We start from the raw sequence: 27,310 nt of genomic DNA on the forward strand, positions 1-27,310 counted from the left end.
TAGTTTTTCCCAACTAAGATCAAGTCCGTCTTTCTTCGTTATTGGCAATACTTTGATTTTTTGATTTTGGGATCTGAATTTTCCTCTGATTTTTCCTGAAAGCAGCGAATGGTCAGTACCGATATAATCTGAGTTTAGTCTTCTGACATCCAAAACTTGTAGTGGATGAATGCATTTGTTAATTTCTATATAATTGATTGTTAATTTGTGGTTTTGTTTATTTTTTACTGTAAATTTGTACTAAGTTTTATGATGATAGAAGATAATATTTATGCGTAGTTCATTGAAGTCGCACATGTTTATCATTAATTCTCCATTATTGTTCGGTACATAATCGTCAAATTTCTGTTCGACTCCTGATACTACTTTACTACTTACTAATAGTAGTAGAAAAAATATGTTGGAACCTAAAAGGAAGTCCTAATACAATTTGAAGGAGGATGATAAGTATCATTAGATATACTGCTATTAAAATACTTAAAAAAAGTCAGGAAAAAATTTTGGGAAAAAAGAGACCTGGTGATGGTCAAACGAAGTTTAAGAAAAAATAAGAGGTACAAAAATTAAATAACCCGTGATAAAAAAGAAAGCTCAGTCGTAGCAAAAGGTAAAGCAGAAGCGTAGACAAATCTTTAGTACTAGAAATGAAAAAAAGCAAAAAATGTTAATCAGATTATAAAATTATATCCGAGTTTAAAATAATGAAATACTTTTTCTGCTTCGTGTGCTTATCCTTTAAAGACATTGGGATCATCACGGCTCATTTTAATATGTTTGCAGCAGTTCTGAAGAGTTCTATTGTTTTTTTCCAGTCCACTGCTTTAAATTTTTGAACCACGACGTGCGTCCTCTTCCCGGTCCTCTTTTTCCTTCCACTTTTCCTCAAAGAACCAATCGCATTAACCATTTTTCGTTTCTTAGTAATTGACCAAAGTAGCTCATTTTTCTTTTTGTTATAGTGTTGAGTATTTCTTTTTTATCTTTCTTAAAGTTTCCGTGTTTGATAATAATATAAGAAAATACTAATTCATGAAAAATATGTTAAAAAGATATGGAAAAAAAATTTTGACAATTTAATAAATGAAGAATTTGGCAGAAACCCAGTTGAGCTAGCAGCAACATAAACAGCAATGGCCACCAAAACAACAAACAGGAAATTATTTTAACCACTTCAAAATATAAAAAAAGAAAAAGCAGTTGAAGCGGATGATATTCCCGGAGAAGTGTAGACAGCATATTAGTATAGACCGGAATAAGTTGGCTAACAGGTTTACTTAATAGTAGTAGTATATTTTAGTATTAACGATTACCATGATTTATAGACTAGGGTGTAGCGCTGTGGATCTTTAATGCGATGTTTGCCCCACTTATGCTTTCCCATTTTATGCTTGACAAAATATTTGGTTCATTCGCCTTCAGGACCGATTCCAGGACCGAACTCCAGGACATGAGGGTGCCCCACCATTCATTAGCTCATATGATGTATGACGTAGCATAAATCTTCTTTTTTCCACTAATTCTAAGGTTTCCCCTGACATTGATATTTGTTTTTTGGGTTTTACCAGGTATGCTTTATTTTGTCGCTAAATGTATTTAGGTTTTTATTCCATTCCACGTTTTATTTATGTCTTTTATTATTTGTGGTTTTTCTTTGTGTATAAGTTTCATCTGAAATGCTTCTGTATTATTTACCCTTAGCTGTTTTTTCAATGTATTTTTGCAGTTGTGTTTAGTTTGAGCCTAAAGTTAATATTTAGCAGTTTATGATCTGATCCACAGTATTCTCCAGGAATAGCTTTTACATTTAATACAGTTTAATATAGTTTACATAGTTTACATAGTTACAAATACTTGGGTACTTCAATAAACGAAACTGGAGACCAAAACAATGAAATAAAAAGACGTATCGAAATTGCCAGGGTCACTTTCATAAATATGAGGAAATTCTTCTGCAACAGAGATATAAGCATCCCTCTCCGATTAAGAATGCTAAGGGGCTACGTATTTAACATGCTATTATACGGTGTAGAGGCCTGGACTCTCAAGCAGAACAGTATAAAAAATATTAAAAGTTTTGAGATGTGGTGCTACCGTCGAATGCTGAAGATAAGTTGGGTTGAAAGAGTTACAAACTTTGAAGTAATTCGAAGGATAGGAAAAGACTCAGAAATTTTGTCAACGATTAAACGAAGAAAACTCGAATATTTGGGTCACCTAATGAGAGGACATAAATACGCATTGCTTTAAAATATAATGCAAAGAAAAATAGAAGGAAAACGGAATCCAGGCCGTAGAAGAATGTCATGGTTGCGTAATTTAAGAGGGTGGTTTGGCTGTACCACTAATGAACTCTTTAGGTCAGCTGTAAACAAGGTCAGGATAGCCTTGATAATTTACAATCTCCGGTAGGAGTGGCACAAGAAGAAGAAGATTATAGTTTTCCATTTTTCCGCACGAGTATGTAGTCGATTTGATTTCTGTTTCCTTTATTTGGACTAGTCCATGTTGAGAGCGTTTTTGGATGGTGTTTGTAAAGTGTATTTGTTATGACTAGATTGTTTTCACTGCGAAATTGTAGAATAAGTTCTCCTCTGTTGTTTCTAATACCCAAACCAAATGACCCAATAATATCTCTCAAATATGGTTCATTTTGAGTTATTCACACCTTGGTATTAAAGCTTTCAATAATCTATACTGGCTCTTTAAGTGGGATTGTATTCAACATATTTTCTACGTTGTTATAAATGTCGTCAATGTCTTCATCTGAGTCATCTGTTGTGGACATATGTACTTTAATGACAGGGTAATTTACTAATTTTACATCTAATGTTATTTTTATCGATCTATCGTGTATTCTTTTATATTGCCTGATATAGTTCAATATTTTATTGTGTATGTATGTCTATAAATCATGTACAAACCAATAAATAAAAAATAGGAAGACAGCTTACTAAAATTTGAAAAACAAATGAGAGCAACACTGGGTCCCAAGAAAACAAAAGAAAGTGAAAAAAGACTTAAAGCGTACATGAAAATTAAAAGCGAACTTAAGGGAGAAAACATGGTCAAATATATCAAATCACTCCTCCTATAATGGATCGGACACACACTGAGAATACCACGTCAAGACATGTTTGGATAAAAGAATTTGACTATTACACGAACCGGCGTAAGCCATAATCCCATGGCACGGCTACAGTGATGATGAAACCCAATGAAGACACCTAGTTAGAAACATATTAATGCTAGTATTTTGCAATAATTATCAGAGCCGAGAAATACAAATTGAAAACTCTGTACAATATCTAACTACTTCCATACAAAAGGCGGGATGGCGTGCTACTTATGAACAAACAATATGGAAGGAAAGCATAAGTTGTTCTTTGAGTGCATAAAGCTTAATTATTGAAGAGAAAAAAAACTTGTGAAAGTGACAAAACATACATGTACCTATTGACAAAGCGAATCCAAACAGAATTACCAGAAGACTTAAAAAACTGTTACAAGAAAAAAAAACAGGGAGAGCCAAACTTATTTAGAAAATCTGACGCCGCGCTGTTTAAAAATAAACTATTCTTTATGAGAGTGACGAGAAATGTAAAAGGGTTACAAGACGCCATACCTCCTTTAAAAAATGCCAAAAGTAACGTCTTTCGAAAATATTTAGTCCATTTACCAGAGTAGTACCTCTAGAACAACAAGAACCACTTTATTCTTTTCTTGACGCTCCGTCAAATGGAAATACCAATCTCCCAATTTAACAATAAAGAAGTGAAACAAATAATAAAGAATCAAATGCACCCCAATAAGGCGCCGGAATAATCGCTATAATCTTCAGTGCAATATTAAATCTGCAATACCTCCTTCTACAATGAAAAGTAACATAGATTAAACTCATTTAAAAACCTTGTGAAGATTCAAAAGATGTCAACTCCAGCTCATACTCCCAGTTATTTTTAGGGTTTTTAAAAAACTTTTATTGTAAAATCAAACCAATGCCAATCAAAAGATTCTTATACCTGACCATCAATTTAGATTTCGTAACCAACACGCTACAAAAGAACAAGTTCACAGATTATATATAACAATAAGAACTAGTCTCGAAAACAAGCAATACCCTACTGCCGCTGCTTCCCAAGCTTTTAACGAGGTGTGGCACACAGGACTTGTGTATAAGTTAAAGAAAAACCTACCTAACATTTATTCAAACTGCTTAAATCATATCTTACAAAAAAAAGATATCTAGTAAGGTATAGTAAAGCCTATACAAAACTCTACCCCATCCTATCTGGTGTACCTCAGAGTAGTGTGCTCGGACCGATCCTGTACCTGATATATACGGCTGACTTACTAACAAACAATAACCTAATGCAACATTTGCAGATGATGAAGATGACGTACAATATCTAGGCATTAATTTGAACAAAGTATTATCATAAACCAAATAAATAGGGATGAAAAGCTTACAACTAGTAATTTTATACAAAGCCCTATCGATCGAAAACAAGCTGCTGATATATACAAAGTATTAATACAACCCGTTTGTTTTATGGTTCGTAGCTCTGGGGATCAGCTATCAAATACAATGTTATGAAAATACAAAGATTTTAATTTAAAACTTTAAGAACAATCGCCAATGAGTCTTGGTATATCCATAATGACGCTTTACATAGAAATCTGCAGGTGCTAACAGTCTGAAGAGTGCAAAAAAATTTCTGAACAATATTAAAACACGTTGCGCTTGCATCCTAACCCCCTGGCATACAATCTTAACATCCAACAAGCGAAGAGATTGCAGTGATATGATCTCTTGTATCTACCAAATCGATCCTGACAGTGCCTATACTAGTAGAAGCTACGCCTTCAACAGCGCCCAGCCATTATGATCTGTGCCGCTTTTAGTATTCATGTTCGCGTATCTGTGTATATGCGCATACCACTGGTAAACAAGCCAATATTGTATTTGATCAAAGACCAGATTATAATAAAGATAGACACGGCGCTACGTATAATGTGTTTGCTAGGCTTTGAGGCAAACATAAATCAAATCGATGACGTCGCGTTACGGAACCATGTCAAGAAGAATGCGAATGTACATTTGCTGTCATTGCGTATGGTTGTTTGGTAGTATTTGGCAGGTAGTAATTTTACATTTGTGTTAAATTTTAATGTATTTTTCCATTTAATTACAACGATGGTGCATTCCTATTCTGCATGTAATTGTTCTCAAAGATATAATCGTGATTTCGATAGATCTGTTCACAAGTAAGTATTGTGTGAAATATCCATGTAAACACAATGTTAATATTTGTTGTTATGACATCTATTTAGGGAAATATGTTTTCAGGTTCCTTAATAATGTTACACATAAGAAACAATAGACTCGTGACTTACGAAGAAAATATTTTAAACCATCAATGTATTCAAGAATTTGTTTAACACATTTTAAAGACGATGATGTTAAAATTGGATGGAGTACTTAAATAAAGCATCAAAAGAAGCGATTTCCCAATTTTTTATTTTTATAACAATAGTTTGTCACAAAAACCTCTTAGAATATTAACTAAAAAGCCAAATATAGACAACAGGTAAACACATATTTATGAGTATTGATTTAATTATGACGAGTATTACTTTTTGGTATAAATAAGTTGCAATTGAAGAAGTTAGAAGCAGTGGCTACTGAAGAAGATTCTAAAAATGAATCAAATGAACTCCATCCTTTTGAGCCAATTACAAAAAAGATAAGTTTATTTTGGTGATCTTGATACAACACATTGGCCAGCTACAAAACAATCATACAATGTATGCAATAATATGTAAATAAAACAACAATTATATAACTGTATAAATCAATTCCAATTCAATCAATTTAAGTCGTTTATCTACATCAGCAATTAACACTATATTTTGATTTTTTTATTAAAAGAAATCTTCCTTTTCTTCAGTGCCTTATCCGGCCTGGTTATTAGGGATCATCAAGGCTATCATGGTTTTGTTGACTTCTCTGCGAAACAGTTCCGCGGAGGTCATCCGAAACCATTGTCGGAGGTTTTTTAACCACTAGGCGTTCCGGTCCTGTCCTGTCAAATACTTTACCCCGCACAACGAGTTAAAGAATTCAATATTTTTTTTTTCGTTCCTTATCACGTGCTCGAAGTACTTAAGCTTACACTGTTTCACTAAATTAAGCACTTCTTTTTCTTTTCTCGTCCGCTGTAGGGCCTCAACGTTGGTAACTTGGTTCAGATACGATATTTTTAGTATCCTCCTGTAGATCCACATCTCGAAGGCTTTAATCCGCTTTTCTGTGGCTTGCATCAGTATCCAGGCTTCAACTCCATATAGTAACACTGAAAGAATGTAGCACCTCACTATCCACATCTTGGTTCCCAAACTGAGATTACTGCAGCACAGCAAGGAACTCAACTTGATAAATGTAGACCGTGCCATTTCAATTCTGGATCTAATCTTTTGAGCGTAGTCCCATTATGAGTTGAGGGTAGTTCCGAGGTAAGAGAATCTGTAGACTCTTTGGATCTCTTCGCTACCTGTCATTAGTGCCCCGGGATCTAAATGTGCACGGCTGACAACCATCAATTAAGTTTCTTAATATTAAGGTCTAGTCCGTATGTTACGCTCACAGTAACGCTCACATTATAAGAAATAAATAATTAAATTAAATTTATAAGTTGTTTATAGTTTATTACCTTATGAAAAAAGCCGAAAAATCACTTGAAAAATTACTGGGTGCTATTTTTATTTGGAATATCTGGGGGAAGTCAACAGAAAGGCCATAAACTTTTACTGCGTCATGACATTTAAACAAGAAAAACGAGAGACTTTTTTCATTCATTTTAATATGGTGAAAAAACTACACATTTAAGACAAAAAACAGACGTCTTTTTTTGAAAATAGTTCAATCTAAGTCTAAATCCTGCCCATAAAAATTAAAAAGTTGTGCACTTACACGTAATTTTTACTCACCTTGACATACATTTATGCTAGAAAAGCTTTCAAGAATGTTCTCTCTCATCCCCTCACGCTTGAAGAGTGGATACCGACACGTTGCCCGATGCCAAAGAAGCTATTGTATTTTTAGTAAATTGCTTTAATGGTAGATGAAAATTTCCTGTTGGCTATTTTCTAATAAATGACCTCAACGGTTCTCAAAAACGTTATTTAATTCAGACATGTTTGAAAATATAGCATGAACAAGGAGTCATCATTTGTAAACTCACATTTGATGGTTGTGCATTAAATATATCAATAGCCAACAATCTTGGGGTGAATTTAAATGTGGATAGTTTAAAAACATACTTTTGCATCCTATTACTAATGACTAAGTATTTATTATATTGAACATATCTACATATGCTAAAGTTAATTCGAAATGCGTTGGCACTGCAGAAAACTATTTTAGATTATAATAAACATATGATCAAGTGGTCATATTTCGACGATTTAGTAATGGTGCAGATGAAAGATAAATTGTATTTGGCTACTAAAATTTCTTAAGATCACATGAAATGGTACAGGAAAAAATGAAAGTTAAGTTAGCGGCCCAAACATTTAGTTTGAGCGTTGCTAAAGTACTGCTATACTCGAGGCAAACTAATTACAGCAAAGATTTTACTGATTGCGAAGCAACTGAAATTTTAGTTGCAGTTTTAAATTCTACCTTCAACATTTTAAATAGTAGGAATTTATTGGCAAAACATTTTAAAGCTGAATTGAAATCCAGCAACAAGGATTGTATATTTGATCAGTCGATTAAGTATATTTCCAGTCTTGAAGATATTTCACTTTACTAGAAAGCTCTTCCATCTTGATGTCTGGAGTGACAGAGGAGAGGTTTTTCTGTTGGACGCCGACAGTCTCGAAGTAGTGACGGGACGAAGTGTCAAAGTTCTAACTCCCTTAGACATCGCGTTTTGGCACAACTTCGTTAGTTAATTAGAAAACCAACACTACCTGAGTAAGTCACAGGTATCTGTATGAAGATTTTTCTTCTTCTCTTTAATGATGTAAAAAAAGTCTTAAAGATATTTAAAGTACTCGTATGTCGTTGCACGAAAAAGGTTGAAAAAAAGTTCGCTTGATTAAAAACTACAACATGAAAAGAGTATCTTACACAACCTTCAGATGATGTTATTCAAATTCGTCGACTAGTCGAATCAGAGATACGAAAAATAAAAAAGACCGGCGGCTTTACAAAATATGTTCTGCATTTATTAGCTGTTTCAATAATGAGGAATTTTAAAGCAACAGTTTTTCAAAACTTGTATGAACATATGTTTAATTAAAATATAGAATCTAATCATGTAAATAATTTAATTAAGATTATAAGTTTAAATTACTGTAAAATAAGACTACATCGCGGGACAAAATCAATAAATAATAATTTAAATATAGACAGAATACGAAACAAACTAACATAAACTGCACAGTTTAAAAATCAATAAAACGTTTGAAAATCTAATTTATTTTTATTTTACTTTATTTATACATCATAAGCCGAGTGCCGCCTATTGCCCTAACGTGACGTCACATGCTTAATTTTATGATTGCTTTAAGTCTGCTACGAAAGAGCGTGTCTATAGTTTATACAGTCGATGGTTCTGATGCGTTGGTCACTGGACCTTACATCCCTTTGACATTGTAAAGGCAAACAATTTTACTTATTGTTTTTATTGTGAAATAAATTTAAAAATCTTAATCTTAAAAAAATTGTCAGCTAACACTAATTAAAACTAGTAGTTAAATAATTTTTTTTTTATTATTTTTTTTTTATTAAAATCCTTTGTAAAAGGTATATATTTAAATATATACCTTTTGCAAAGGATTTTAATAAAAAAAATTTAATATATGGTATACAGCCAAATACAGGAACGTAGATTCCTTGTGGATAGTAGTTAAATCTTTGAGTAAGTTACTTGCAAGATAGTTTAAGGTTGATCTTCACCTACAATTAATTTGTTTCTGATCCTAGAGATGGCTCTACTGCTGCATGAGCTCTGGTAAATTTTTTAACTTAATTTAATAGATTTCTACATAATGACTATAATATTTTCAAACCCTAGCATAAATTACAGTTATTATCATTATATCCATTGGCTGAGTTGCCAAGTTGTGTAGACAGTAATTGTATCAAATACCTAGTAGACCAAGTAAGCAAAGATATCTTTAACAACATCTTTATGTATAATATTTTACTGCTCCGCTGTGTCAATCGGAATATATTATTCCATATAAACAAAGTTACGTATTTTCAGGAACATAAAGTTTCATTCACACATATCGTTGAAAAATGATATGTGTGGATGAAACATGATACATATTTATTATCTAAACATTTTTATCGACAAATAGGTACTTAGCGGCGCTATCTGTGAATATCGGATTAACATTAAATTTATACATGCAATCATATATTCATATATTAGATTTTTGTTGATAGTTAAAAATAAATTATCTGTTATTATTAAATATTTTGGTGGGAATTATATATGAAAAATGGTCAATCGTCAAAAATGTTATTTAAAACATGCGAACATTTCTTTCGTTTGGTCTGTTTATTACTGGTTTCAAAACCATCTGGTCACCATAAACTGGTCCAAACCATCTCAGTCTTTTTTAATTTCACTATGTCTTCCCCTTCGGTTATATTTCTATTTCTTATGTCATGCTTTATTAGTCTTTTATATTCTCCTTGTTCGGGCTTTATTGGGCTGATTATTCTTATCATTTTGCTTCTAATAATTCTTACTTTTTCTTTATATTTTACTTTTTATTAATATTTTTATTTTCTTTATATGTACCTTTTTTCGTAAGACATATTACTTTCGCTCCGTATGCTATCACCGGTCTAATTGCTGCTCTATATATTTTTGTCTTTGTTTTTTTTGCTATTTTTTATCTTTAAGTAGGTAGTGGGTGATATTTTGAAAATACAATGTTCTTCTCTCGCCTTGTGTGCGTGGTAGTGTCATGCGTTGGATGTATGATTTGGGGTGGTTGATACGTATTTAGTTATCACGGTTCTATTTGGTCTAATTAGATCTTCAGTTTCCGTATTCGACCATTTTATAACGCCAAATGAGTATGTGAAAAGTGGTATTGCGTATGTGTTTATTGCTTTTACTATGTGCTTGGAATTAAATTTGCTTTTGAGCATTATTATCCCAGATTTAGCCATACGGCTCACACTCCCTCTAAGAGGAAAATTCACTCATCCCAAATACCTACGGTATCAAAAAGATTGAGCTCTGGTGGGACTCTTTTCGTGTTATCGAGCCCTAGGTGACTTGGTATGTTGGAGTATCTCCCAAAAATTTTCGTACACCTCTGGACGTTGAGAGTAGTTCAACTTTCTGCATGGTCTTGTAGAGATGTTCATTCAGACCTAGCTTTTTATGTTTTCTAGGAGGTTTTTTAGAATGACTCCAGTAGTAGAGAGAATAATATGTATTGTCTGGGTACTTTTTATTCTCCACTGTATTCATATTTGAATTTCAGATCCCTGTACTTTGCGATTTTTTCGTTTATTTAGTTCTCTTTAGTTTATTAACTAGTATGAAATCTGGTCTGTTAGGTTTTTTTATTATTTTTATAAAGCAGATCCATATCAATCATATAAGCCAACACCTATAAGCGTATTCACACGCCAAACCGGCAATAGAGCCCAATCTGAAAGAAACTTCCGCTTTCAACAAACAACCAGCCACCGATTTACGGTAGAAGAGCTTTTTAATATCGAACAACAAGAGCAATTATGACAAAAGTATATAGACACATACCCAGATTACTCTTACTATAAACAAAAAATCCAAGAATATGAGGACGAAGATGTAAATTATCTAAGATTTTAAAAAGAAACTTGGTAGAATTGCATTTCTTTGCTGACAAAAAAGAGCGTTCTTACATCAAAATTCAAAATCCCCCTCTTAAACTTCTTATGGATACAAGAGCCACTAAATCTTTCCTTAATCCTGATATAGCCAATAAATTCTACAAAAATAATATTAAATATGAACCACTTACTACATCAATTTTTCAGAATCATTCAGAAGATTATTGTGTAGAAATTCCAATTTTTCTTGAATTTAACTCGGATAGTAACTTAAAATTTTATCTTTTCAAAGTTCACAAGACATTTGATGGTCTAAATCTTAAGGCTTCTGAAAGCAAATCTCGATTTTACCCAAGCTACACTTACTACAGAGCATTCTATTCTTCCTATTAATTACTATGTCACACATAAAACGCAATTCTATACAGTCCACCAGAGTCCTGAACAATTATACAAGTCAAATTGCCAGTAAAAGAAACATTAGGTAAAATCGTCATCCCAAGACAAGAAGTCGAAGGTGTCATCCTAAGAGAAACTCTGTCCGTCGCATATAATAAACTTGCCTGAATCGAGCTAGTCAATAACACCGATGAATATATTCAAGTAGCAATAACTGATCCCATCAAAAGTCAACCAATAAATTTAAGAGATGTCGATCCTTTCCTAAGAACCGATCATTTTAATACAAAAGGAGAATCTCATCGAAGACGACAGTTCCGGAAGTTTGCATCATGCATATTTCATCATTCAGACAGTCAGTTAACATTTACTAACCAAATAAAACACCATATACGAACAAGAGATGAAGTTCCGGTTTACACCAAGTCAAATCGGTATCCATACATCCATAAGGATGATCGATCAAGAAATCATCAAATGACCAGGGCAATTGATTAGCCCTGGTCATCCCGAATGTGGGTCATTCCAAAGAAACCAGATGCCCCAAGAAAAATTAAATGGCGAATAGTTGTCGACTACAGGAAGGTGAACGAGAAAACCATCGATGATCTATATCGAATTCCAAATATAACAGACATTCTGGACAAACTAGGTCGCTGCCAATACTTTTCCACCCAGATGCAGCCAGCGGATTCCATCAAATTGAAATGAAGGAAGAAGATATTTAGAAGACTGCATTTAACTGAAAATGGCCACTATGAATACCTGAGAATGCCATTCGGACTCAAAAATGCACCCTCAACATTCCAGAGAGTAATGAAGAACGTACTAAAAAGACTTACAGGCGAAATATATCTAGTCTACATGGACATTTTCAATCTCTGTTTAGGAACATATGGTAAATCTTAAGAAGATTTTTGAGAAATTAAGGGAAACAAGATTTAAAATACAAGTTGACAAATCTGAATTTCTTCTGAAGAAAAACTAATGCTTATACTAATATAAAAATTACCACTAATACGTTATGCAAGCAATACTATTGTTTATAAATACTAAAATAATTAACTAAAAACTCGTAAATAGGTTTTTAAAAACTAAATACGTTTTTTATAGATATATTACTTGTAGATGGAATAGTACAGTATCTATTATTCTATAAGTTTCAGCATGCCAGATGAAATTCATTCAAACCGATAACATTCTTATTGTAATCTGCCAAAGTGTTGTACAAAATAATTGATCTGGCAACCCTGTTAGTATGACGATTCGCTTGAAGCGTTTCGAGGCCGAAAGTAATGCAATCTATCGATGATAAATACTACCAACGTTTGAGATGGAGCCATCTCTCTAATATAAGATTTGATGGCGGCAGTTCAATATATAATTCTTGTTTAACAAGATTTTTAATATGTTTAGGAAAAAATAGTCAACGTTTTATTGCAAATATTTTCCACTTTTACGGTTTTATATATGTTGTTATTAAAATGTTTTCCGGTTTCTTACCGGTGGCTTTATTGTAAACCGGAACATATTATTTTTTCCCATTGTGACAAAACTGTAAATTCAAAAAGTTTAAAAAATTCATAAGTATTTCTTAGGGTTACATCTTTATGTTGTAAGAAAATTAACAAAATTGTATGTCTGGTTTTCCCGCTTTATACTTGAAAAAAAAAAAGTTTTTTAGAGTTTTTTCGAAAACGAAAACATGAAGTTTGCTCAAAATTTGTCAAAATACTTCTAGTTGTCACATATACCTTCTCAATATTTTTCAAATTTTTTGAATTTGTAGTTTGTCTTTTGGGGGGTGCAGATCAACCTTAAACGATTACTAATTACACTTGTATAGGCCGCGGTGTGAAGATGGATCAAACGGAAAGAGATTAAGATAAGGTCTGAACGAGTCTTCTCTTTTTAAAATCATGATTCATGCTCTGTTTTATATATTTTAAATTCGTTGTTTACTACTATTTTTGTAGGAAGTATACGCTTTAATTGGAGCTGATGAGCTAACCATAATGCCCAACATGATATCAATTTTGAATATACTGTGCAAAGAACAATCATATTTTTTAACATTATGTTATTATGGCATGGAAATAATAGGCTCACATCATTCTGAACTTATAGATAAAGTAAGTATATAATTACTAGTATTTGTATTTTTCTATCTGTATTTTAACTATAATCACCTTTTTTAAAGAAAAGAAACGAAACGATAAGAAACGAAAATAAAAAGAAAAGCAAAGACAAAAGATTGGAAAATAAATAGATAATTTAATTAAGCGACATCAAAAATTAAAGGTTTCCAACTACAAACAAAACAAATTAAAAGAAAAAGTCTGAAGAAGACGTAAAAATTACTTCTGAATAGCAGTTCATATATTGCTACAGTATCATTGTTTTTAACTCTTTTTAATTATAAATCTGTTAAATATTGCTTTGCCAATTTTTCTAAATATAGGTTATACAATTATTGAAATTACTCTTTCACTAATACTAGAAAAAACATCATTATAATCATAAACAAAAAACATAATAAAGATGTACCAATCATATAATTTAGACATCATTAGCAAAGCATATGCCTTAATCTTTTCTTAACTTGAATTTTTTCTCCAATACTTCATTACACTATTACTCTACAGCTGGTGTTTATTATTGTTTTCGCCAATCTAATTACTTTTTGTAGTTCCAATTAGGGCTTGGTAGAGATGTCCTCTTATTACTAAGTTTTAAATACAATAAATTTCCTCTCTTCTAAGTCTTCAGTATTTCTACTTGGTGCGTGTAGTTGTTTCTCGTTATCTTTATAAATATCTTCGTTAAGAAATTCCCTAAAATGATTGTGCCATCTATCGAGCTTTTCCTTTTTAACTCTTGTTAGAGTTGTTTTTTTATACTACTATAGTATTTTAGTGCTCTTAGATGTTGTTCGCTCTTACTTTTCAGTGTTGGTGAAAGTTCCGTATATTCTTACTTAGGGGAGCCCGGGTACGGTTGTAACAACTCGAATATTATCGAAACTGTGTGAGGTTGGTAAGGGGTACAGGGGAAGGAGTATGCAGACAATGTGCCTTGACACGATTCCTAGTGCTGCGTGCTGCATTACCTTTCGCTTTCGTAATTACGCTTACAGTGAGGTCTATTGTGTTTTGTCAACCAAAAGTAAGTATTTTTGGCGAATTTCTTTGTGTTATAACTTAAATAATAATATCATCACCTATTTCAAAATATGCTTATTTAATCGTCGTATTTTAGATATTATAATAAGCTTATATGCTTTTGTATAGGTTATTCTACTTCGTGCTTGCGACAGTCTTATTATCAAAATGGGGGTTGGAGAGGGTTGTACCGATTTTCATGTGAATGGTCCTAACTTTAATTTTATAGGTACTATTTTTGTATTAGAGATACCTAGGAAACGCATAAGAAAGACTTCGAGAGGTGAGGGCGACATAATGTTGTGCAAGAACTCTTACGATGAAATCAAATGAGGTGTTTCTTTAAGAACAGTAGTAGAGACGTACGGCGTTAACTATGTTTTTTTTTGAGATACAAGCGAAAGAGATGTAGCAAATGAAGATGACCATGAGCAGCTAGAAAATATTAAAATGGGATATGTGGCTCATAACAGAGTTTTTAACGAGGACCAAGAACGGCAATTAGCGAAGTACCTTCTTTGTTACGAGGACATATATTTTGGTCTCTCCACAAAAGAGGTAAGAAAGTTAGCTTTTAAACTTACCATAAAATATAATTAAAACGCTTATTTCACTTGGCTGGAAAATAAGATCGCTGGAGATGAATGCTTTCATTCATTCATAGAGAGAAAATCCGAATTATCTATCCGCGCTGCTCAAACCACAAGCCTATCAATGTATTTTATAATAATTTTTAGATTGTTATGGACCGCGATCACTTTCAATCTCAGGACACATATAATGTCGACGAGACCGACCGTACAGAAACCTGAAAGAATTGTTGCAAGACGTGGCACAAGGCAGGTGTTTGCACTTACCTCCGCTTAACGAGGGACTTTTATCACACTAGCATTTTGCAGCTAACTCATTAGACAGCAAGATTAGATATCAAGAACATTTAGTTAGAAACGGGTCAGTGGAAGCAACTGGTACCGGTAATCCATCAGAGTGGATGCAAGAAGAGACATTTATTATATTTCTTAAACATTTACAAAAACATATGAATGCCTTTTTGTCGCATAAAATGTTATTGTTGCTAGACAAGCATTCGTCCCATGTATATCAATTCCTTAGGTTTTTGCAAAGATAATGGAATAGAATTACTGTCATTTCTGCCCCACTGCTCACATAAACTGCAGCCCTTAGATAGATCTGTTTATGGCCTTTCAAAAAAGCCAATAATACTGCCTGTGATGCCTGGATGCGAAATCATCTAGGTAAAAACATGACTAATTACGACATACCGAGTATTATAAGTATCGCAATTCCACTTGCTCTCACTCAGGTGAATATCCAGGCCGGGTTTCGCAAATCTTTCTGAGGTGGGCATTTCTAATCAACATAATATTAGACTTGCACCTGATGACGAATTCCAATGACTATTACCTTCGTTGTTGAATTAGGATCCACCTTCATTCAACGGAGTAAGCTCAACTGAGCCCGAAAATAGAGCATTAACTAAACAGACTGCATCGCAGCCATTTACTAACAGTAATTTAAATATCATAGTAGGCCCAGTTAATCCTGAAAATGAAAACATTTATTGACTATCAAATACTTACACCATATGAAGTCACCGAGCTCCAAGCAACAAAAACACCGTAGACAAACACCTACGACGTCTCTCTTCGTGATGCTTTTTTTCGTTAGAAATAAAAACCATTTTTAAGCAAGCAGTCTGTGTTCTCGCCTGAGACTTTACGGCCTTGGCCTGAAGTTCCACCTAAAAACTAGAAAACAGAGGTCGGAAACCAAAAAGTCTGCTATCTACACAAATATTCCTGAAAAATAGACAAACAAAGAAAAAAAGTACTTAAATCGTCTACTGAAAAGATAATTAAAGACGAAGGGAGAAGAATAGTGAAGAAAATTAAAACTAATACACTGCCAAGATCATCATCAGAAAACGAATATTATTGTATTATTTACTTAGAGACCGATTCAGCGAGTCGGTCTGGAGCCAGTTGGATTCAGTGCAAAGGTAGCTGCAAACAATGGTCTCACGTAGCCTGTACTGATGGGAGTAGATATTATATATGCCACAACTGCGATGAGTCTGAATAAATATAGGAAAATTAATTTGTTTAAACTCAAAAGTGTTTAGACACATTTCAAAGTTTCTCTTAAAAATTTAAATATTTAAACGATTATTATTAAGTTTTTGATGTCTGAATGTGTGAAGGCCGTTGGCCGTGCTGTATGTTGAGAATCGTTATTTAAGTTTTAAAGTGAATATTTGGATTGTAAATTTACAAAATTTTAGAAATATAAACATAAAGGTGTAGTGTATTGGACACTGCTGTTAACTCGTGCCTACGAGGAAGCGCAAAGGTATTATTTAATATCTGACTATAATTGTTGCATTGAACTGTTTATTTTGTTTATCTTTGAACTTTTTTGTGCTCATTAGTAAAACACTAATATCTTTTAAATCGCATTTCGCCTGATGCCAATTTTATAGGCAACCAGTAATACGACATGGTGTGTTTTTGTTATCTAGATACTGGACAATAATTACAACCATTATGGATAATCCTAAACCTGTTGCTTTTGACTACAAGGGCAACAAAATTGAACAAACTACTTTAAACATAACCTAATCAATAATGTTAACAAATGATGGAGAAAACAATACACCTACAACCTCATACGTTGCTGCAGCCAAAACAAGACCTAAACCTATTTTTACAAAAAAAGAACAAGCAATTATCATACATTCTCATCCCAATCTTGTGTTATAGGACTACGTTAAAGCAGTTAGAAACATCTTTAATCCCAAAAATGTTTGTTTTGCATCGAAATATCAAACAACCTGTGTGTATCTACTTATCAAGAACCGAACTTGTAGACCAGCCTATATTAGAGCATTCCACTGTAACTGTAAATTCCGTTGAGTTGAGTATAAGAAGACTAGTTGTTCCAGCTAAGAGAATATTAATATCAAATGTCTGTCCATCCATACCTAATGAGGTCATAGGACAGGCACTCAAAGATTTCGGACTTCAAATGGTGTCGCCTATATCATTATTAAAGGCAGGTATTCCAGGTGATGAGTACTCGCATATTATGAGTTTTAGACGTCAAGTCTACGTTATTCCAGCTACTGAGAACTACGAGCTTCAAACGACACTTTTAATACAGCATGAGAATATCGCATATAGAATATTCTTGTCTACAGATCGTATGGAAAGCTTCCTTTGTAAACAGCCTGGATATACAGCAAACAAATGTCCTAACACAAATACACAAACAACCTCATTGCCTCAATCAAATAATTTATCATCAACATTGTCAACAACTACAATAGTTGATACAAATTCTGAGAATCTTCAAGCAACTACATTATTACCAGCACCTGGTGTCAAACGACTGCATTCATCAACTAATGAGACAAATTCTCTTGAAGACCAGACATCCGACGTTGATGTAATGCCCCCTCCTAAGCACTCCTCCAGCACTGATAAACCAAAATTTGTTAAGAAGAAACCTAGGATGCAGTCCACAAACGAAGCTATTCTATCAGACAACACAAAGACAATTATACAAAATATATGTAACACAAATCCGAATGACTATTCGTTAACAGCTGATCAGATTATTGCATTCCTCGAGAACTCATTTGGCAACGGCAACCCAATAATCGAAGCTCTGCAAATTACTACAGATATACAGGTCCTGTTGGACGAAGATATATCCTTCTTTAACAGAAAGATGTGTTAAGGGTAGAGTTACTAGAACAACAAAAAAATTTAAGAAATATTTAACCACAGATAAAAGCAACGCTGAAGTATCATAATCATCAACTGACGACGAGTATCTCTCAGATACATCACAAATGTCCCAACAATCTACATTTTAATTACCTAGTTACTTTTCAAATTAATTCAATGGAATTGTGACGGATTCTATCAGAATTTGCAAAAACAGAAGCAGATTTTATATGTTTACAAGTGACAAACTTTAAAGATACCAAAATTGGACAACTTTAAACTTACGAAGGTTACCATTTGTAACAAAAAAAAATTTTGGACTTTCAGGTTTAGGTCGCCAATGTAATAAAAGTGTGTAATGAAACACAAGTATTTGGGGTATTGTATAAAATAACGTATACTTTAAAGCTGGGTAGCAGAAGGTGCCGGAGAGTGACTACTTGACACTCAAAGGAGGATTCAGCCAATTTGCATGCCCTACAGAGACCGTAGAATAAGCAAATGAATGACAAGGTAATAAACAATCTATAGGTATATAATCAAGGTAAATAAAAGTGATTATAGAAGTTGCTCCAAAATGTGAGTGGGCGCCAGGAAAGTATTAACATAAACTTTCCAAGGGATCTTGTAAAGCTATTTGCTGAAATACAAAAAAAGGATACAGGTATGAATTGAAATATTTAGTTTTCACCAAAAATTTAATCCCTATCCAATATATACAATCTAAATTTACCGTTAAATACCCACCACCAATTATGTACAGTCAACTTAGTTAATTATATACAAAAAAAATAAATGCCCTGGTTATACGCAACTGATCCTTGATGATCTAAATTTACCAATAATAAGATATAGGAAAAATTGTAATGATTCACCTAAAAAGGTAATTTACTTGCCTCAGAGATGCAACTCTGTACTTTGGCTTTCAATTGAAGGTTGTAATAAAGTAATGAGGACAATATCCTGAAGGGATAAATGTCCAAAGTTTGGAAAATATAATAATATGTAATAATAAAATCTTACTCTGAAATAACTCTCTGATTAGATGTGTACACATAAAATCGTACAAACTGAGTTAAATCGGAGGATTTAAAACCTCGACCTGGACGTGACAATTTTAATGCTTATGTATTTTATAATTATTTAGAAAAAATGACGGGTCTTTATTATTAAATGAAATAGTATGATTTAAGATTGGAAAAAAAATATTATAAACAAAATTATTAACAATTAATGAATAAAAAAAAATATAAAAAATGAAGAATGTTCCACACTCTAAATAAGGGAGGTCTTAAGGGCTGGTATCCTGAAGTGGTCCGAGAGTAGTCTGAGAGAGCTCTGGACCTCTGATGGAACAGACGGGCAAATGGGCAAATTCAAAAACGTAAATTATTTTCCTCCTTGTAAAAAAAATCCCCAAAAATAAATGAAAAAAAAAACTCGATCCTGGATTTAACTTCTTAGGGTAGGCTAAAAAGAACAATTGTGTTACAGTTCCTCCTTACGCTTAATAAAAAGAAGGGGAAAATACAAGGTTTATTAACAAATGAAATAACTTGAAAAATATTACAAAAAGTTGCTGGGAAGCTTGTATCAAAGAAAAAAGCTGTAATGATTTTGTAGATAATGTGACTTTCGCATGGTCTGACAATATTTGATGTAAAATAAATTGATCAAATAGATAATTTTTAACGAAAAGCTTGCTACGGATATATTTTTTAATGTAAAAGAACGATATTAGGCAGAATATTTTTACAGATAGTCTTAATAGATAATAGATAGTTTTAAAAATGGATAATTGTATGTTTTTAAGGCCGGGAAGTAAAATAGAAAATTGATATGATTTTATAACATTACTATATCTAAATCCAGAATGTTTCTTAATGAAATAATGTGATAAATGACAGATAGATATATCACTAACGAAGGGAAAAATGACGATATTATAGAAGTTAAAATGGCTGATGGTTTTTACACTTTTATTTATAATTAAATCAACTTACCGACTAGAAGTGGCTTATAAATCAACGGGTATACACTACGAAACAACTAAAAACTGTATATATTCTTCCTTCCCAACGAAATTAATATTCTTTAAAACAAATTTAGCCTTCTTCTGTCGCCTACCCTTTTTTTTTGTTAAACAATGTTGTCTACCAAAAGGTTAAAACCAGAATGAGCGCTAATTGCTAGCCGGATGATCATGTTGCCCTACATCATCGTAGGTGTCGCTGTTTAAGCCAACTTAGAAATTCAAAATTCAGAAAAGCATTAAGAGAATTGGGGTTTTAAAATTGTATTTAAAAATGTTTACGGATTATTAAAGTAACGGACTCGTTACATTTCCCTCTTACTCAGAGAAAAAAAAAATTTTTAAACGAAAAAAATTCTTTTTTTTATTGCATACCTAACAAAAATCATACGATAGGTATGAACCGTGCGTCATGGCAATAGCTTAAACAGACGCTTAGCTATTGGTTAGCCAAGGTTTCCGTCATTGTAGTACAAGCAAATGATAGAAGCCAATCTAAAATTTAAATTTTTAGCCATGACACTTGTTTGCTAAATGTAGCTAAAATACACTAACTTAAAACTAACTTCCGAACAATCTACATCGATTCGCAAGATTACAAGTAACCACAGATTATGAATAATGTAGAAAGAAGGAGACATCTAAAGATATCCAAATATTACTAAGTGACTTACAAGTCATATCCTATCAATAGTACATAAACTACATTAAGCTTCCATGTAGCCTAAAATAGTCGTAAAGACAAATGTTCATATATCTCAAAATAATGTGAAATCGGACACTGATTCCAAAATTGACTATTCGGTGGACAACAGATTTATAGTAGAATATCCAAAGATAATCTATCAGGCAGAGGTGTGGACCGATTCACAATTTATAAGTAACAATAAAAAAAATCACAACATATATACTAATTATTTAAGTATTGAATTTGGCACTAAATCCGAAATTGATCAACCAGTGGACAACAGATTTATAGAATAGCATATCCAAAGATATAATCAACCAGGCAAATGAGTCACCAATCTCTTACTATAACCAAATAATCCAAAAAGTAACAATAAGAAAAATGCCAAATATATGGACCAGTTTAAGTGTTGAATTGGGTACTAAATCCAAAATTGATCAACCAGTGGACAACAGATTTATAGAATAGCATATCCAAAGGTATAATCGACCAGGCAAATGGGTAACCAATTCACACTATAATCAAATAATCTAAATAAATTAGGTCAACATATACCCACATCCGGTAATATGTGCCTAGACCACAATATTCATAGACTAAATCATTGAATCTAAATCAACATCAAACAAATTAACTCATGCTGATATTCACTAACTATAACAGGTAGCAGATTTATAAGACTATCAGACATAAGTGAAATACAAGGCATTTAGTAAGCCAATAATAACTACTCAACATATCCAAAAAGTAATAGTTAAAGAAGTAAGTAATCAAGTAAATGATAAGTAAGTAATCAACAAACAAAATATCAAGAACAAACAGGCCAATTTCTGTAGAAACTGCAAATTACTGATTCGTTCTGACATTACTAAGAAAGAACAAGATATGTTCTAATTCTAAATCCAAAATCAATAAGTGAATGCCTAAGGAAAGAAGTGAATATAACTGTAAACGGTCATTTGTTGACTAAAATATATATTACCAATTTCAGAAAGCAATCTAACTATGCTAGCCATAAAGGCAGCAATGTCAAGAATATCTTAACATAAGTGAGACTAAGAAATCAGCTAAAGGAAATCTTTTGTAATTACAATTGAACCTAGTCTGGAAAGACTCAAGATTAAAACTAAAATGTTCAAATTAGAATTCAAATTGAAGATGGTTAACTAATTATGAACGAAACATCTTACTGCCCAGTTATATACATAACCTGTCATGAAAATGGTGAATTCCGAAACTCATCGAACAACTGAGGCCTCTAATTGAACAACAACTTCGAACCCACGTATTCAATCAAGTATGCATAGGCAGAATAGTCCATATGATATAAGAGTATACAAAAACCTACAAATTAAGTATATAAATGATTCCTAGTAACTGATTTTAGAATCCTTCCATATAGTACATGAAGATATTAATTAAAATAAAGCATGACTATGTCCAATAAAGTGACTAAATCTATACACAAAAAAAAATCACAACATTCTTTCCAATATGGCAAACCAAATAACAAAAGATGATAATCAAATTAACAAACAAAATATATAATAGTAGTATTTAATATAGTTCCATACCAGTATAAAGTAAACAAAGATAAGTGTACCTAATAATAAGAATGAAAAGGGTTAATAATTTAACTTATATAACCAAATAATAAGCAAGGAATAAGCTGTACATATACAATGTCTGGTGATTAGTAATAAAGTTCCAAGCAAATACCAAATCGTAATCAAAACCGAGCCAAAACAATAATAGTCACAATGGTAGATTAACTTTATTAGACAAACTTAAGTTAATCTTCATCTGAGGAAGAGGATGCTATGTCATCCACTGTATTATCTGGAAGTAAATCCTTTATATGAAATTGACCAATTCGTCTATTTGTCGAATTGTCTTTTAATTCATATACTAAAGGAGAAATTACTCGAACGACAGTACAGGGAATATATTTCTGGCAGAACTTAACAGAAATCCACAAGGAAAATAATTCCTGTAGCTGGCTGTATACCACGTATAACAAAAGAGGTTAGTCTTTGTATGTGGGTATATTTTATTTTATAAAAACCCTTAAAAGGGCAACATTACAAGCACGAACGTTTTCGGAATAACTGTTCCATCATCAGGTTAAAATACCTAAATTAATATAAACCATTTAATTACAGCAAACGTGGTTTAAAATTTTGACTAAGGTTAAAAAACAATAAAATGGTTATACTTACAGGTTACCATGCCTGAGCCACCAAAATATTTGGGTAAAAACCCTTTAAAATGTAATGTGTTACCAAAGATTGTACATGTTGTTAATAATATTGTATGATGTTTAATATTTTAATTAGATTTTACTTCAGGTAACATACACCCATGCTTAAGTGAGTTCCAGTGTCCGGAGAGTAAACCTCTTCAATCGGACTACAGTTGGCAACTGATTGATAAAATACCAATGAATGGTGTCAAAAACAAAATATCAATGAACCATGAAACAGTGTTAGTTAAACATTATATTACTACAGCCAAAAGATTAAAAAACTTTGATGATGTTAAAATGATAACAGCAATCCAGGTGTTGGGATTTAAAAATTTTTTCTAGAATTATTTAATATTGGATATAAAATGTAAATTACTGGTGTTGTTTAAGTGCATGTTTAAGAGGATGACGTATGCATTAGGCAGCTTATGTTACTCTTTATCGTATGGAGTGTGGTCTAAAAGGTGTAATTTGTGAAGAATTAGCTGAAATATATGGAAATGTCCTTTTATGTTGCTTACATCTAGGACAAGGAAAAATAAATAGTATATATTTGTAGCTAATGTAAGACTTCATATGTAGATGAAATTGTTTAATACTGCTTGTATCGTAAAAATTTTTAATATAAGTGAGTCCAATAGATTGAAAAAAGGGATTGAAAATCTTCCGGCTGAAGGAATTAAAGTTATAATATATGTGATTAAATTTTAAAAATTTTTTTGGAAAGACTGAGATCCTCAGAGACTTGGCAGGAATAAAAGTAAATGAAATGACTAAAGAATAAAGGAGAGTGGGTCAAAGGGAAATGAATGAGTTAATCAACAAAATTAGAGATGATAGAGGTCCTTCATGCTTAAAGCATCTAGCACCCTGAACAAAATATATGTTGGTTATATTAAATTCGACACATAAAAGCTTGAAATTTTATCTGTGAGTATGGTGTACTAAGTTGTTGACTAAGAGAGGGGGGAGCAATGGTTGATTAAGGGTTTAGGTAAAGTGGGAGAGAGTGTATTCTGATGAATTGCTGGATTGTGTTTAAATGTTTACTGAGTTTAGAACTAATGAGTGGATGGTAGATATATGAGAAGACAGAGAACTAGCAAAAGAAAAAAGAATGGACAGGAATATGATGTAAACGTGAAGATTGTGAAATAATGAAATAGTGAGGTATAAAAGATATGATGTTAACAATAGGGGGCTGAAAAAAATTTTTTGGAGGGAGTGTTGTGACAGTAGTGTAGAAAGAATGGTTGTTTTAAAAAGCAACGATTGTTGAGAAGGATTAAGGTGTTGATGTTTATAGAGGAAGGTCAGATAAAGAAGATGGGGTAAATTTGAGAAGTGTGGGTTATGAGAAGAGTTGTCGGTGTAAGGGTTGAAAGTCACGGTTGAAAGATACATGGCGATTAACACAGTTGGGGCTTCTTTGCTTTTCCTTGACTATTTCCAAGTCTTCATATAGATCTAATTTTAGAAAATTTTTTTGGGGTATATTATGTAACAAAGAGACGTCTTCTGGTATGTTTAGGGTATGTTTATGTTGTGCAAGATGTTGTGAGAAGGTTGAAGTGTTCTCTTTTTTAGTGTGTTCTAGGGAACGGGAAGTTAGTGATCTACAGGTTCTACCTATATATGTAGCATTACAATCAGAGCACTGTAATTTGTAAACACCACTACGATCCATGTAGTTGATGCAATCTTTTGAATTGGTTAAACATTGTCCTAGATTGTTCAGGACTTTAAAAGAAATGTGGATATTCTCAACAGATCTTTTTAGGATATATCTGATATCTCCAGAAAGACGTTCTTGAAGGTAAGGTAAGGAAGCATAATGAGGTTTAATGGTCAAGTCTCTGGGGAACGCAGCCTCTCTCAATAGTTTGAGTTGTCTCTTATTAATAAGTTTGGTAATGAGGTTGGTGTCATACCCATTGTTGGATGCTATTTGTTTTAGAATATTGAGTTCTGTTTGGTAGTTAGATTGTGATAGTGGGATAGTTTCTAGGCGGTGAATATAACTATGGAAGGCTGCATATTTATGTGACATTGGGTGGTTGGAAGAAAAAGGTATGATATGGTCGGTTTGTGTAGGTTTCCTATAGATACTGAAATCGAAATGGTCGTTTAATCTGGTAATAGTAAGGTCGAGGAAATTAATTGATTGAGACGACTCTAGTTCCATGGTGAACTTTATGTTTGGGTGGATTTGATTTATTTTGGAGAGTAATAGATCAGCTGAATTCGAGTTACCTGATATGAAGACTAAACAGTCATCAACATATCGAAACCAATGGAGAATTTCAGGATTTTTCATAATGTGTGTCGATTCTAAGTGATCCATAAATATATCAGCTAGGAGAGGGGAAAGGCAACTACCCATGGCTAAGCCATCAGGTTGTCTGTAAAATTTACTATTGAAAACAAAAAAGTCTTGAGCTAGACAAGTTTGTAATAATTGAATAATTGAGTTAGTGGTGGACATGGTGATAGAATTTGCTCGTAGAAGAGAGTGGACCAGATTAATAGTTTCTTGTTTGGGGACTGAAGTAAACAAATTGCTGACATCAAATGAAAGCATTGTGATGTTGGGATGAAGATTTATTTGTTGGAGATTGTTGACTAGATGAATTGTATTTTTGACTGAAAAGCGAGGGGTGAAGTTCGTCATATTGTTAATGAGATTCAATATGAATTTTGACAGGATAGAGACTGGAGTGTTTATAAAACTAACAACAGGACGAATGGGAATTCCCTCTTTGTGTATCTTAGGTAAACCGTACAATCTGGGTGTTAATGGGTTGCTAGGTATTTTATAATATGGAGCATCGTGTTCTGACAGAAATTCTGTGAAAAGTTTATTGGTAGCTTTGATTTTATTAATGAACTTTTTTGTTGGATCTTCGGGGAGTGGAAAGAAATGTAGTGACCTTGTCGTTATATAACTTCTGATCAAGAATGACTAGACAATTGCCTTTGTCTGCTTTACTAATGATTAAATTATGGGATTTAATTTTGTTTTGAATAGACTTGAGGATATGGAGTTGGTCTTTCTGTTTTTTGTATGAAAATTGTGAAAAAGGAACATTGAATGAGTAGTTTTGAGAAGTAGAAGGTAGGGTGATGGATGATGAGTTGTAGGATGTGTTAGATGTAGTGTTGGTAGTAGAGATATTGAAGGAAGTAGAAGTTGATGGAAAATTTTTGTTTTTGAATTTAAAGATGGTTTTGTAGCAGGAGTTTCTAATTGAAGTTTTTTGGTTTAGAGGGACTGAGAGATTCTGTATGATAACATCTAGCTCAATGGAGAGACTCTGAAGGTCCTTTTCAGAAACCTTCCTCGGAATTGAGTATTTGAGACCTAGATTCAATAAGTCGAGTTCATTTTTATCAAAAGTTACGGAGGATAGATTTTTGAGCCTAGGGTGAAATTGAAAATTAGAAAATTTAGTTTTGTTCTTATTACTGTTATTATTTTGTGAATTAGATGCATTATTAATGAGTTTATTGAGTTTAGATTTAAGTTTACTGAATTTAATAGAGGTTACACTGTCCATTTTGTCCTGAACATCATTCAGAAGGTTACTTAAGTTATCAAAACCTATGGATTCAAGTAAAAAGTCATATGTTACCTTAAGTTTACAGTTTAAAAAGTTAAGTTTTCTATAATGGTTGCAAATCTCCTTCTTTAAGATTTTTAGTTGAAAGGTGTTCCTTAAGGTGGTTGGAACATTTCCTGGTGTTTTAATTCTACAAAAGGTTGGGAAAACTTTGTAGTTGATACATTGTGAGATGAACCATATATCCAACTTGAGAGTACATCTTTTAGTGGCTAAGCGCATGTATTGAAGAGCCAAGTTGACCATACCGTCAATTAACAAAATCCACAAGGAAAATAATTCCTGTAGCTGGCTGTATAGCACGTATAACAAAAGAGGTTAGTCTTTGTATGTGGGTATATTTTATTTTATAAAAACCCTTAAAAGGGCAACATTACAAGCACGAACGTTTTCGGAACAACTGTTCCATCATCAGGTTAAAATACCTAAAATAAGTATAAACCATTTAATTACAGCAAACGTGGTTTAAAATTTTGACTAAGGTTAAAAAACAATAAAATGGTTATACTTACAGGTTACCATGCCTGAGCCACCAAAATATTTGGGTAAAAACCCTTTAAAATG

At 32.7% G+C, this 27,310-nt stretch overlaps 1 protein-coding gene across 1 annotated transcript in view; it reads left to right on the top strand.

Annotated features, from left to right (window-relative positions):
- Positions 1-27,310, top strand: part of LOC140449717 (gastric triacylglycerol lipase-like) — a 148,399-nt gene that overhangs the window by 24,508 nt on the left and 96,581 nt on the right. The window contains exon 4 of the mRNA XM_072543037.1: positions 13,228-13,383. Within this exon, the coding sequence (XP_072399138.1) occupies positions 13,228-13,383 (156 nt within the window). The remainder of the gene's footprint in view (positions 1-13,227; positions 13,384-27,310) is intronic.

This window comes from Diabrotica undecimpunctata, chromosome 9 (assembly GCF_040954645.1).
Source record: "Diabrotica undecimpunctata isolate CICGRU chromosome 9, icDiaUnde3, whole genome shotgun sequence".
In the NCBI taxonomy this organism is placed as follows: domain Eukaryota; kingdom Metazoa; phylum Arthropoda; class Insecta; order Coleoptera; family Chrysomelidae; genus Diabrotica; species Diabrotica undecimpunctata.